The 15,000-nt window shown below is 43.6% G+C and overlaps 1 protein-coding gene across 1 annotated transcript in view; it reads left to right on the top strand.

The window, feature by feature from the left end:
- Positions 1–15,000, top strand: part of myo6a (myosin VIa) — a 128,293-nt gene that overhangs the window by 97,069 nt on the left and 16,224 nt on the right. Inside the window, 6 exon segments of the mRNA XM_065963580.1 lie at positions 1,066–1,144; positions 5,887–6,047; positions 6,532–6,570; positions 7,843–7,878; positions 9,666–9,704; positions 12,361–12,467. Coding sequence (XP_065819652.1) covers positions 1,066–1,144; positions 5,887–6,047; positions 6,532–6,570; positions 7,843–7,878; positions 9,666–9,704; positions 12,361–12,467 — 461 coding nt within the window.

The raw sequence follows: 15,000 nt of genomic DNA, 5'->3' as shown, positions 1-15,000 counted from the left end.
TAAATCTTTAAACTCGTACTTGGAGATTTGGACCTGATCAATGACTCCTCTTATTACCCGTTCACAGAGGGTCTCAGTTTTTAGAAAGGGGGTCTGGGGGTTTAGAGACTCTTTAAGTCCTCCTTGACGTGTCCCCTACCCCTCTGAGGTTTCTGATCGGTCACACATGAACATGTTAGGAGGTCTCTTCCCTCATGTCTGACCTCCTCCTCCTATGGGGGGTACAGAAAGTCTTAGAGGAGGACTGATGGGGGCCATTGTGTTCGTCACAAACCACTACCCGCTAATACAAGACATTAGAGGTGACAGAGCATATTTTATGACTCCCTCTCTCCTCCTCGGGCGAGTTATGAACTCCTGAGATCCTCCTGAAGGTCGCAGACTGAAGGTCATAAAGCACGCTGTCTGCACGCTGAGCTGCATGAGGAGACCTCTATAGAGTCTCTGACCCGTGAAGTCTGGCTTTATGGGACTCCCCTCTTCAGGTTTAATCCAAACATTATTCATAACGATGAGTTAGAGCTCCGGCAGAGACTCGTTAAAAGCCTCGGAGACGGAGGAGAGGAAGTGTTCAGTCTGAGAGGAGGTCAAGACACAACAAGAAAACAAAAGTGAAGCTGCAGCAGTCATAACGCGCTCGGCTCTCGGTGCTCCCGGCTTTTTCTTCCTTTAAGGATTTAACTGATGTTTCTGTTCTGAGCGGTTTGCAGCTTCAGCTTCAGCAACATTTAGCTCGTGGGTCACCAGAGAAAAACATGCAGTCAGGAGTTCATAATGTCAGGGCTGCAGAGAGCACAACAAAAAACAAGGAAGTCAACAGCAGGAGGAATAAAATGTTCCAGGATTTAGAAGCTGGAAGCAGCAGGACACAGATCAGGGAGGAGGAAGAGGAAGAAAAGCTTTTAACCTAAAGTTTTTTAAGAAGATTTCAGCATCAGTGAGCACTAATCAAACCTCTTCTTCTCTCTTTCTCTCCCTCTTCTCTTTGTCTCTTCTTCTCTCGCCCTCTTCATCTTCATTGTCTCTGCTCTACTTTCTTCTTCTCTTTCTTGATTCGTCCTCCAGGAAAGCAGAGATGGAGGTGAAGAGGAAGCAGGAAGAGGAGGAGAGGAAGAGGAGGGAGGAGGAGGAGAGGAAGCTCCAGGTGAGCGTGTGTGTGTAGTTTGTCTGCATGTTTGTCTTCTTCTTCTTCTTCGGCTGTTTTCAGAGGTTGTGGAAATGTGATTGATCACAGAAAATCAAGACTGTGAACGCGTTTATCTGTTTGTGATTTAAAGTTGAATTCACTGCAAACAGTTCAGAGAGTGAGTGTGTGTGAGTGTGTGTGTGTGTGTGTGTGTGTGTGTGTGTGTGTGTGTGTGTGTGTGTGTGTGTGTGTGTGTGTGTGTGTGTGTGTGTGTGTGTGTGTGTGTGTGTGTGTGTGTGTGTGTGTGTGTGTGTGTGTGTGTGTGTGTGTGTGTGTGTGTGTGTGTGTGTGTGTGTGTGTGTGTGTGAGAGATCATTAAAAAGAGTTTGAACATGGTTTCATGTGTACTGAGCAGCAGCTAAAGACCAACATGGAGAAAAGGTTAATAAAGCACATCAGGTGTTTAAAAAAAGGTAAATATTAATGAAGCAGTGTAACAAGATGAGCAGTTGAAATGTCGCCTCTGCAGAGCGGCTTCGGGCGCCGTTTTGCCCTCACAGGCGGCGTTGTGTAATCATCTCTTCCCTCCTCGCTGAAATGAAACTCACACGAACCGTCATGACTTTGTGACTCACCGCGGGTTTGGAAGTCGCACCTCGACTCACACACACCTCTCTCCGTGCACATTCATTACTGCCTCCGTCCTTCACGGCCCGCAGGAAGCGCGGCGCTTTCATCTAAATAAAGAGCAGTGCGGCGCCGACAACTCACATTTCAAATATTCATCACAGCAGCAGAGTTTGTGTTTCTGCGCTACGACATCATCAATACCCGGTTTTTATTTTACCTGCAAGAAGTGGAGGAGCCGGGCCAAGCTTAGTGGTTAGTGCGCACGCCCCCCACGTCCACAAGGCGGTCAGCCCGGGTTCAAATCCGACCTCTGGCTCCTTTACCCCACTCTCTCTCTCCTGCATCTACTTCCTGTCTCTAAAGAAAGGCATAAAAACCTAAAAAATCAACCTTTAGAAAGGAATTTGCCGTGGCGTTCCTTTGGCTCTCCCCCCGGGGGGCCGTCGACCCCAGCAACAGATCGAGAGCAGCGACCGTGTTGTAACTAGATTATTAAAAGGTTACCTTCAGGTACATGAGGGTCGTGTTTTAACCGAGGTTGAGGAAACAATTATCAACTCACTCACATGTTTGAGTCTTTTGGTTTTTAGCGTTGTGTCTGAGATTAAATAAAATAAGAACGACGAGAGGATCAGAACAGGGATCCAGCTGTGAGCCAGCTCATTCTTTGACTCCTCTAGTTTTGACTGCTCTAGTTTTGACTGCTCTAGTTTTGACTCCTCTAGTTTTGACTCCTCTAGTTTTGACTCCTCTAGTTTTGACTCCTCTAGTTTTGACTGCTCTAGTTTTGACTCCTCTAGTTTTGACTCCTCTAGTTTTGACTCCTCTAGTTTTGACTGCTCTAGTTTTGACTCCTCTAGTTTTGACTCCTCTAGTTTTGACTGCTCTAGTTTTGACTCCTCTAGTTTTGACTCCTCTAGTTTTGACTGCTCTAGTTTTGACTCCTCTAGTTTTGACTCCTCTAGTTTTGGTTATAAAGCCGACATTTTAAGCAGTTTGGTGTTGCTAAGCTTTTGATTTGTTCTTGTAAAAACATCTTTTTAATTTTTTACCGACCACTTGTGTTTTTTCCTGAACTGTCTTCATACTGTTGAAACACGATACGGGACTGTGCACAGAGCGCTGCGTCAGAGCAAAGTGGACCTCTTCATGGAGTATTAAACGCCGTGGTTTCCCTGCGTTCGTGCTCCTGTCCTCGTGCGTTTGTCTCTGCAGGACGTCGACCCCCTGAAACCCCTCCTCTGCGCCTCGCCGCTAATCCACGACTAACTGATGAGACGAGAACACGGCCGCACGTTACCTCTCTCCATCACATCACACCCTCTAATGGACCTCTGAGTGTGTGTGTGTGTGTGTGTGTGTGTGTGTGTGTGTGTGTGTGTGTGTGTGTGTGTGTGTGTGTGTGTGTGTGTGTGTGTGTGTGTGTGTGTGTGTGTGTGTGTGTGTGTGTGTGTGTGTGTGTGTGTGTGTGTGTGTGTGTGTGTGTGTGTGTGTGTGTGTGTGTGTGTGTGTGTGGACAAAGTGAAGACTTTTAACTGAGCGTGACTCCAGAGTTTCTTGGTTTGATTTTATTAGAAATCTTTAATTGATTACAATGTTTTATTCTGTGGATAAATGTGGAAGCGGTGTCTGGAAATCTGTCTGGGCTTGGAGGGGAGGGAGAAAATGAAAAACATTTCTGTTGTCATTGGATCGATCTCGTTAAACATGGCCGACATCCACTTCTGTTAAAAGTCAGAAACAGCTTTAATGATCAGGATGTTGTGGTTTTCTTCTTGTTAATATTTTAGTTTTATTACAGGTAGGGGGGGACCAGGGGCCTCAAGATCTTTTTACCCACAATTCTCCCTCCCCTCCGTCAGCTCAGGGGCCGTCCTGTTCCTCCTCCTCCTCCTCTCTCTGAATATTTACGAGTCCTGCTGCAGAGTTTAGGAGGGATTTAAGGAGACGAAGTGACATCAGTCAGTCACTTTAAAACCTCTCCTTATCCAACATTCATGATCCTCAATATGAGCTGAAGTGTTTCGATGTAAAACCAAAGTTTATACCATTCAATTCAAATAGCTTTATTGGCATAACAAATAATACAATAATAATAATGAAAAGTAATAATTAGTAATTAAATATTTTAACAATGGAAAAAATAAAAATAAATAAATAAACAAATAAAAATAAATAATAATAAAAATAATAACTAAATAATAAAAATAAACAAAAAATAAATAAATAAACAAATGCAAATTAAATTAAAAGTAAAAAAATAAAGTAAAAAATAAATATTTAAAATAAAAATAAAAAAAGAAGTATAATTTATTACCTCTGTGTTTCTCTCAGAGCGACGATGACATCATTCTGCTGCTTAATCAGCTGATCCATCTCAGTTAAACTATCTCTGACCCATCTCAGTTAAACTATCTCTGATCCATCTCAGTTAAACTATCTCTGATCCATCATGGAGCGTTTCAGGGTGATTTGTGAGCGCTGCTTCTTTTCAGATGGATTAAATTCCACATATTGTCGTCACTCTCTGGTTGCAGAGAGATTTGTGAGTCATGCAGAGTTCATGCAGCGTTCTGTTTGTGAACACGTCGAAGTCAACAGGTTGGAAACACAAAACAGAAAAAGGATGGTCGAAAGTTCTTCAGAGAGAAAGCTTCATAGTGCCAGGAGTAAAGCGAGGGAATTCATGTCCTGTTCAACCTCTGCTGCTGTCATGTTGCATTAAATACATTAGTCTGACTCGTATTTATTCATGCTGCAGAGGAATCAAAGAAAACCTAAGAGCAGACTCCGCTCAGGAACAAAGCTGCAGTAGAAGTTTGCCACCGATTAGAGCAGCACGGGTCGGATTTCTGGATCAATTAATGGAAAATGTGAAACAGTAAGACTGTGGAGTCATTTACCTCAAATAACAGAGAACACAGTTGATAGTAGGGAGTACTTCTAAAAAGGTAAAATTCTCCACGGGCTACAGCATTTCTTGTTGTTGAGGAGGCAGAGTTACGGTTAATGTGGATAATTAATCACACAGCGTGAATAAGAAGAAAGTTCCTGTGTTTCAGACCATGTGAACCATTTCAAGATCCAACCAACACAGCAGCTACAATCTACACATCTGTCAGACCACCACAGCTACATCTACACAGCTACAATCTACACATCTGTCAGACCACCACAACAGCTACAATCTACACATCTGTCAGACCACCACAGCTACATCTACACAGCTACAATCTACACATCTGTCAGACCACCACAACAGCTACAATCTACACATCTGTCAGACCACCACAACAGCTACAATCTACACATCTGTCAGACCACCACAGCTACAATCTACACATCTGTCAGACCACCACAGCTACAATCTACACAGCTACAATCTACACATCTGTCAGACCACCACAACAGCTACAATCTACACAACTGTCAGACCACCACAGCTACATCTACACAGCTACAATCTACACATCTGTCAGACCACCACAGCTACATCTACACAGCTACAATCTACACATCTGTCAGACCACCACAGCTACATCTACACAGCTACAATCTACACATCTGTCAGACCACCACAGCAGCTACAATCTACACATCTGTCAGACCACCACAGCTACAATCTACACATCTGTCAGACCACCACAGCTACAATCTACACATCTGTCAGACCACCACAGCAGCTACAATCTATGCATCACCTATACAAGCTGATGAACTGATCATCTCTCTGTGACCTTCTTCAGTCGGTCACCGAGCCGTTTCACTCCCAGAACTTGTTTCATTAAGAAAGGTGGAAGCATTAATCTTCCAGGTGAGCCCCGCCCTTCACTCGTCCGCTCTTTAATGATCAGGATGAAGAAGATGAAACCCCCCCCCCCCTCTCCTCGTCTGTTCTGTTTGTAGAAAGGTTAAAGGTGTGTGTACACTCATGCTACAGCATTGATTAAGACTTTTTTAGCGTTCTTGAATACCAACGAGTGTCCTCCTCTCCTGCTGCTGTCGGGTTTGACTCCCTTCATGTGACCTCGTGTTTCAGACGACTCGGATAGATGTAAAAAAAATACTGAAAAAGTTATCCCGGATTCTGAAATCTTCGTGTGTGTGTGTGTGTGTGTGTGTGTGTGCAGGAGGAGATGGAGGTGCAGCTGCTGGCCGACCGGGAGGAGGAAGCGTCCCGGCAGACCGTCCTGGAGCAGGAGAGGAGGGACCGCGAGCTGGCGCTGAGGATCGCTCAGAGCGAGTCCGAGCTGATACCCGAGGAGGGGCAGAACGACGCGGGGCTGCGCAGGTAACACACACATACACACACACACACACACACTGGGACACACACACACACCGACACACCAGGACAGGAATATCAGGATTAAAAACTGTCTAATTAGAAAATATCATTTATCATTTCATTTTTCTCCACATGACTTTGACAGGAAACAAAGTCGGTGTTATTACTCAGCGGTCTCTGTTATGATGTTTTACTTCCTGTTTGTTCAGTGAGGATTTCCTTACATTTAAACATCACTGAATGTTTTATGATCCCAACAAACCATCGATAATTCATCCCGAGCCGTCAGCCGGCACGCTGACTGTTTCTCACTCTGACAGTTTAGTCTTCTGGACCTTTCTTTGGGACGTCTTCTTCTGTACAAAATTCCCGAAGAGTTCAGAGCGCTGACTGTTTTTATACAAATCTGACGTCACACGTCCTCATCTGCATTTTCAATCCTGTGTTTAACCACATTTTTTTCTTCTTCTTTGTTTTCTTTTCTCAGTAACGGCTCCTCAGTTCCATCATCCCCAGAGAGAGCAGCGTAAGACCCGGCGATTTAACCCTTTGATTTAACCCCACCCCCCCCATCCACCCACCCACCTGCCTCTTTTAACCCTTTTTCTCAAACCATAACCAACCCTGCATGCTGTAACAATCTTCCAGCCAATCACAGCACATCCCTGATCTCTTAACATGCTACAGAACCTCCAGTCCTGGACGGCACCTTTTTCCCTTTAACTCTGTTTCTTATGATCAAAAAATAAGAAACAGAAGATCTGTGATCGTCCACGTTTGACCAAAGAAATCAGCACTTTTTTTAGTTTCAGCACCGACGTGATTGTCATCCTGATGTAACCTGATTACGGCCAGAATTTATCAAACTTAACACAAATGATCGATTTAACAACGTGTCAATCAAATGATTTACTCTGAATAACTGCAACATTTGTGGGAAAAGCCTTTACAAACAACTCGCTCAAAGATAATAAGACTTTAAAGGTCACATATCCTCCTCCTCTTCTTCAGTGTAAATAATTCTCAGAGCTCCTCAAAACGTGTGTGAAGTTTCTTGTTCTAAATCCACTCTGATCCTGTATTTGATCATGCCTATAAACCCCTCTATTTCAGCCCTGCTCATAACAGGCTGTTTCTGTGTCTGTACCTTTAAATATGTTAATGAGCTGTGTCTGACCACGCCCCCTCTCTGGGAGGACTCGGGTGTACTCGGTGCTTTCTCGCTCTATGTCCTATTGTTTACAGTGAGAAGGCAGACTCAGGGCAGAACAAACACCTAGCTGTGGGAGTGTCACCCACCTGGGGGAGGGGCTACTGCCCTTTGTGATGTCATGAAGGGAAAATCTCCAAACGGCCTGTTTGAGCACACATTTTCTGAAAAGGGGAGCAGGCAAAAGACTAACTGAAGGCCAGAGATTTCAGCATGTTTTTAATTGAAAAGACCAAAGAGATTAAAAGCTTTCAACATAGTTACTTTTAAACGACTTTATCACTCCTTCTCGGGGTGGCTTGTACCTTTTTAAAGACATGATTGACCACGGGGACGTCAGGGAGAGAGACAGCATGAGAATGAAAGAATCATTCAGCGAATCAAACCAATCAAAGGATCATTTTGAAGCTTTAAAATTCCAACTTTAAGTACGAGTTTGATAAATTCAAGGCCCTTGTCCTCTGATCGGACTTTTGAAGGAGATTCTTCCAAATATGAAGAGGAAACTAAATCACCTTTTCCTCCTCTTCCTTGTTTTGTTGTTGAGTGGTGCCCCGTGTTATAATCCTATAATCCTCTTGTTTACAGCTTGGCTGGAACCCCCAAACTCAAGAGCTTGACCATGTAGGTGTCCTCTCCTCGCACCTCCACCTCCACCACACACCGCGCCACGCTTCATGATCAGTGTTTACATAAAGATACATACAGAAGCTCTCCTCCTGTTGTCTGCTGTGATTCCCGTCAGGCGTTTTTTTTTGTTTTTTTTTTACCCGAGCATAGAGAGGTTGAGCCGGTTCCTGTTGAGATATTAAAGCTTCAGTGTTCATGACGGAGCGTTGGATCGTAGGCCTGAGCCCCGGCACGGCATCCTCCCTCGCACTTCTCTCTTGCACTTACCCCAAAACGACCCACACGCAGCAGCGTCTCTCTGGAAGTTGAAATTGATGCTTCACGTCATGAGTCATGAGGTAGTAGAGGCCACATTACACGGCTACACGCTCCTGAGGATGCTGGAGTGGTGCATGGTGGTACTTTTACGCACCAGCTGCTCCCTCTTCTTCTCTAAAATGCTTCTTTTTTTTTTTTTTTTTTAAAGCCCCATCACGAGGCTCTTTTACATTTACTCATTATCACAACAGTGTTCTTCATTTCCCCCTGCAGAGATGTCAAAGTTAAAGACCTGTGTTCTCCAAACATAGTTATCGTGGTGGATATCTATGTTTAGATGTAGAACACTTAGAGTTAGAGTGTGTTAGTCGTGAACATGCAGCTGATATAACGCAGGGGATTCATCACAGACTTTTGGATTCTGGAAAATCTTTATTGTCCACCGAGGGGCAATTTGGTTTGCAACAGAGGTCCATACAGGCAACACATCCATAAAAAAAAACATCACAATGACATAAATACATACATATAAAACATACCATGGAAACCATCATGATGGACGTGAGTGAGATAAGGGACACAAAGACCAACAGTCCATAGTAAAAGTGTATGGGCAACAATACCTCCAGCTTATTTAAAAACCCAACAGCTGATGGAACAAACGACCTCAGTTATCTATTTGATTTCGACCTCCTTACATAAGTGAAGCTCCGCCCTGTTGGCAGAAGTCTAAACTCTGCGTGTAGGGGGTGCTGAGGGTCTTGCCTTTCGAGTGGCTCTTACTTGAAAAACATGGCCGAGATCATTCAAGTCAACTCCAACTATCTTTCGGCAAAGTTTAACATTTCCCAGCCTGTTTTTTGTTAACGATGCGGAGGTTACCAAACCAGCAGAGGTATTGATTGAAGCGGCATATTCATATGACAAAATCTCAGTGATCAGCCAGTAGCGAGTAATTCTCTGGATGTAGAGACGACAGAACAGGGTCAGACGCCTCTGTTCAACTCAGGCTCTCATTGGCTGTCACAGGCTGGGAACAGTGAAATATCAGGAAATCAGCTGCAAGATTTGAAGCACTCTGAGGCCCTGTATGGATTTGATGTGTTTTGGATTCAATCTGTCTCTGGATTTGGATCTTGGGGACTCTTGCCGATGCAGCAGGAGCGTTTTTGTTGGCTTATTTCGCCCTGAAAAGTCCAACTTTAAATGTTGAGTCATTTCTAAATATTTGTTGGTCGTTGGTCTGACGGATGCGTAGATTGTGGCTGCTGTGTCGGTTGGATCTTAAAATGGTTTACATGGTCAATATCACAACGAGTAAAGCTTTCAAACGATGTGCGGCACATCTCTTTCACATTGTAAACATTTAAAACATGCTCAGTATTTATGTTCTGACCTCCTGTTATGTTGGGTGGGAAACCCCGAGGACCGCCGTGCACGCACTCTGTGGATTGTAGCGTTAATATAATTGTGTCGTTGAGCTCACTAACTTTCTAAAGACTGGAACCATCCTACTTTTTTAGGGAAGAGATGGCGAAGGAAATGACTGAACTTCTGGCCCGGTGGGTAGAAAACCGCCTCCGTCTCGACACAATCAGTCGCCTCTGATTCTTGATTTAAACAATTTAAAAACATGATGTGATGCAGAAATCCTCCTTAAGAGTTTTTTGTTGATTTGAACGACTTTCAGTCGATCTGTTTAAGGGTTGATTCCCTCAGAGATGTCAATCATAACTTGATCTATTGAGAAGGAAACTGTTCCTGCTCTGCGGTCTGTTCCTGCTGCACACATTTCAACATTTCTACTCTTAAAAAGTCTTAAGAATCTGAGACTATTTTTGAATTCTATCTCAATACAACTGAAGCGACTCAAGGCGATAATAGGTCAATGATTCAGCTAATGACTCTTATGTGAGTCACCCTTGATCCAAGTTGGGTACAATCACTTCTATCTGAACCACTTCTCTTGACCGCTTCCATCGCTGCAACACCTGTTGACCTGATAACTGCTCTCATATCTGACAAACCGAGGGGTGTCCAAAACGGCCGTGTGGGGGGGGTCGCCTTAAAAGCGCCTACCTTCTCTGGTCCAAACAAATCCAGAGCATTCAGGAGCAGAATGTAAAGTTAGAAGGAGGACATACTGGCTGCTGCATTGTTGTCAGAGAAGCCAGCACTTCAACATCGCATGTTTCCTTAATGATCAGATAGTAAGATACCTTTATCATCTCACTCTCTACACAGCTCACTGATTGGACCTTTAAAGAGCTGGACGGTTAATTTTCCAACTGACTCCTGAGAATCAAAGAGAAAGTGTAAGATTTACCTCAAGGCCTCTTCAGGTGAAAGTTACTCTCCACCTGTGTGAGTAACCGTGCACTTCCTCATCAGATTACCGGCATTACCTAAAACGCTATTCTCCACGTGCTACCTCCCGGCTTAAGCGCGGCGTGAATGAGTGATTCAGTCTTAAGCCCTGCCAGCCTCTCCTCGTGTTTCCCCCGGTGCGTCTGTCTGAGGATAATTAGCTCAGGTGTCCTCTCACTACACCCCGAACCGCACGGCAAGCAGAAGGTGACTGCAGCCGCTTAACTCACTGCCAGAACCATCATATGCTTCTGGGAACAGCTGCGCAGGTCCGATGGCCAGCTAACGCTAATCAGTCATCGCAGAGCCACCCAATAGGATTAGAGAACCAGCAGGGTCACGCCTCCAACTTCCTGGTGTTCTAAAATTAGGGGGAAATCCTGGTGTTGGATTAATGAGTCCTGTCAGCCACGTGCCAACAGCCCGGCCTGCAGCTGGAGAGGAGCTGGAGTCTTTACACTGTCACACCTTATCATTTATTAGAGTTAGATAGAGCCTCAGAGCGGCGCCATAACCGTCTCACCAGAGGCGCTTTTTCCACTTCCTGGAGGATGAAACAGCATGCTTCTTTTAACACATCGATCTTTACACCCTCTATAGTTCTACTGTAGAAATCTTTCTCTTTCCTTTAACTATGATTCTCCTGATCTGACTCCTTTGCTTCTCCTCGATTTCACCGACTGCCTCTCTCTGATGTACTTCATCTGTGATTGTTGTTTCCCTGATGACTGTCAGGTGGGTGGAGTTTACCGTACAAGGTGATTCAGGTACTTTTTGAACTACCTTTCAGCCTCTGTGGACATTCAACAAAAGTTACCAGCCAATTTAAGTATAACAGCCACGTCTATGGCCGGAGCACCAATGGTCATATCCTAATATAAGAGCAAATTATTATTTCTTCTTGCCCTGAATGATTCTCCCTGAATTATCACAGATTTGGCAGCTTTAATATGCTCGAAAACTCTTGAAACTTGGCTTGTGCTTTAGAAGAGTCTGAGACATGGAAGTTGTAAAATGGCTCCAAAGTGTCCCCTCAAAATTTTTGAAAAGGGGTTCTGCATAGAGGTTACTTTCACCCATATGTATGAAATTTGGTGGGTATATGTGTCTGGATGAGATCTACAAAAAAGCCTCTTGGAGCCATAAGCTAACACCAACTGGTAATACGCCATTTTGTATGAATTAGCAAAAATGTGTGCTTTTTGGTCCTCTAAACTTTCTGAGAAAGCGGTCCCCATTGAGGTTACTTTCACCCACATGGATGGGATTTGGTGGATAAATGTGTCTTGATGAGATCTCAAAAAGCCTCTTGGAGCTATAAGCTAACTCCAACAGGAAAGATGTCATAATGAATAAATAGGAGAAAATTAGTGCTTTTCAGGCGCCCTTGAAATTCTCCGAATGGGTTCCACAATGAGTTTCCTTTGACCCACATGGATGAAAGTTGGTGGGTATATGTGTACTGACGAGAACTTCAAAAATGCCTCCAGGAACCATACCATAACTCTAACAGATAAGCTGCTATTTTGAATAAATTAGCTTAAAATGTGACTTTTTGTTGGCTATTTCCAGGGGTCATTCTTGTATTAAAACATCCAAGCATTCATTTTATCGTCTGTATTTTGTAATAACGACGATGAAATAAAACAGCAGTTCTTCAATTCTTAAAACATTGAGTAAGGTCAGGTAAACTCCACCCATCTTCTTTTAACGTTCATACCTGTTAATACTTTTCTACCTCTGTTCTGAGTGAACAGATAACCTCTGACCTCCTTGCTGCCGGTATCCCACAGTTCATAGCTGTGGGTCTTTGTTGTCTGACTTCCTGTCTGTCCCTCTTGTCTCTATCAGAGGTCCACAGGTCCAGGCCTCCAAGGCCGCTGCTGTCGGGACCAAGAAGTACGAGCTGAGCAAGTGGAAGTACGCCGAGCTGCGGGACGCCATCAATACCTCATGTGGTGAGTGTCATGTTCAGAATGGTCTCCATAGTATACTCTACATGTTATGCCAGAGGAAGTTACTCCATTACTGGTACAGCCTCTGGAGACCACCAATGTTGTACCACAAGAAATTGGACGAGATAAGTTCTCGAAGCAAACAGCCATAAATTAATGTTTGTTTTGGATATTCATGATCCCCCGAGGATGATTCTGAATAATTTCTGCTGACAAATAAACCTCCTGTTCTCCACCACCGTCAGGCCAAATTGTCCCCAATTTGAAATACCTCACTCCATGGCTGTGTCGCTAACTAACAGCCATACAGTAATATGATTTGTTTTGGATATTCATGGTCCCCAGATGATGATTTCAAAGAATTTCTGCTGACATCTAAACCTCCTGTTCAACACCATCATCAGCCAAAATGTCCCCAATTATAAATAATTTCACTCCATGGCTTTGCTGCAAGCTAACAGCCATACATTAATATGATTTGCTCTGAGTGTTCATGGTCTCCAGAGGATGATTTAAAAGAAGTTCTCTGAGATCTTAGCCATTACTTTAGCATCCCCATCGAGCCAACATTTCCCAACTACACATTAACTCAGTTCATTTAAAGTTGCTTTAAAGCAGTTTTCTTCGATACATTTTTTTGTGAGTATTCAAAGTCCTCTGAGGATGATCCAAAAGCATTCCTGCCTTCATCTTCACCTTTCTTCTCACTGCAAATCCAAACTCAATTTGGGCTGACAAAATACATCAGTGAAAAACAGTGTTTCGCACTAACAGCTTTACTTTTAGTCAATTTGTTGGGATTATTCAAGATCCCCAGAGGATGAATTTGCAAAGAACGTCACAAAAATCTTGCCATTGTTGTGGCGCCATGTGAGCCAGAATCTCCCCTTAATAAGTCCATAACGTGGTACTCAAAATAAATGGTTTCTTTTACATTTGTGTGGGTATTCATGCTCCCAAGAGGATGATTTAAAATAAGTTTCCTGAAGATCTGCTCTTTGTTCTCGCCCGACCATTTGGACTCAACTTTCCCCAGACACATTTTACAGTCCATCAGCGTGTCTCAAGCTAATAACCATACTTCCATGTATCTATCTTTGGAGAGGAATCATTGTCCCCAGGGGAAGAGCACAACAATTAGCTAAATGTCTCTCCACTGGCACACCCATAGGATGAAATCAAACATGTGCATGTGGGATGTTTATTAAAGCCGACTGTGAATGAAAGGTTGTTTTAAAAACGGAGCACATTTTAGCTCCTCAGAGGATGAACTTTGTGATCTTTAGAGGTGTTAGCTGCTTTTATTTACATGACTGGTAACTTCTAGTGATTTCTCTGGAAAGCCGATTTTGTCCATGACAAGGTGTCTTGGAAAATAAACGACCCACAGGGGAGCATCGGGGCTGAACCACTTTGATTTATGCTTTTTTTCTTTTTTTTTTAGCTCTGCTGTTTTTACAAACTTCACATTTTTATCTGTCAGCGAGTGAAGCTCTTAGTGGTGTTAAAACATCAGTCATTCACCTCCCGTCCACTTAATCTCTGACAGATTTATGTAAGCCGCAGCTCGTTTTTCCACACCACTTACACTTTATTTATTTTTTTTGTTAACTCCTCATTGTTTTTTAAGGCACTTCTCTCCTGTGGGAGTGAACTGCTGCTGCAGCAGAACTACAGTGCAGATGTTTGAACAAAAAAAAACATCATAATTAGAGCGAGGGAAGTACCCGCTTATCAGACAGACTATGACATGTCAGATTTAAAGGCAGGGTTGGTAATTTCCTCTATATATACTTAAGATGTTGGTTGAAATTGTCTTTAGGTCCTGACAGAAATGAATAACTCATGTTCTCTGAAAAAGGAACAAAGAAAATCCATCATCTGTATCAGTTTGTAAGTCTGTAAAAACTTCGACCAATGTCTGCCACGAGGTACCAATCTGATGAACCAATCAGACGCCTCCCTGTCTCCCTCTCTACCTCTTGCGTGCTCTAGCTCACACTCAAAGCATGAGCTGAGGTCCGCTTCTGGAGGAACGGCGCTCGTTCATGTAAGTGAGGGGGCGTGGCTTAAGAAGGAGCACAGAGGGGAGGGGGTGCAGACGGAGCACTGAGGGAATGCTACTTTCAAAATCATGCTAATTTTCAAAAATTACAAACCCTGTTTTTAACCTGCACGCTGACATTCAAATGGCACATTAACCCTTTCCTGCTCACAGGCGTGGAAATTTCCTGATAATTTCCTGCTGCTTTCTCACTTCAGATCAGCTCGCTGTCAGGAGAAAGCAAAGTGAACCATGTGTCCGCTTGTGGTCACACATGCAGCTGAACCCGAAAACTTCAGGCTGAAACACCCTTTGACGTTGTTTTTAGCCAACATGCTAAAAAGCTGCTACAGCTTGTTAGCTTCGGCTAAACTTGAATGCTAACTGTCAGTGTTTAAATGAAGCTTGAAGACATTTAGTTCTGTTCATGTTTTGGCAGCTCCACTATGATCAAAGTTTTAGTCCTTGTTGTTTACAGAGAGAGATCCTTCA

This window comes from Labrus bergylta, chromosome 15 (genome assembly GCF_963930695.1).
Source record: "Labrus bergylta chromosome 15, fLabBer1.1, whole genome shotgun sequence".
NCBI classification, from domain to species: domain Eukaryota; kingdom Metazoa; phylum Chordata; class Actinopteri; order Labriformes; family Labridae; genus Labrus; species Labrus bergylta.
This window is presented reverse-complemented; position numbering and strand designations above follow the sequence as displayed.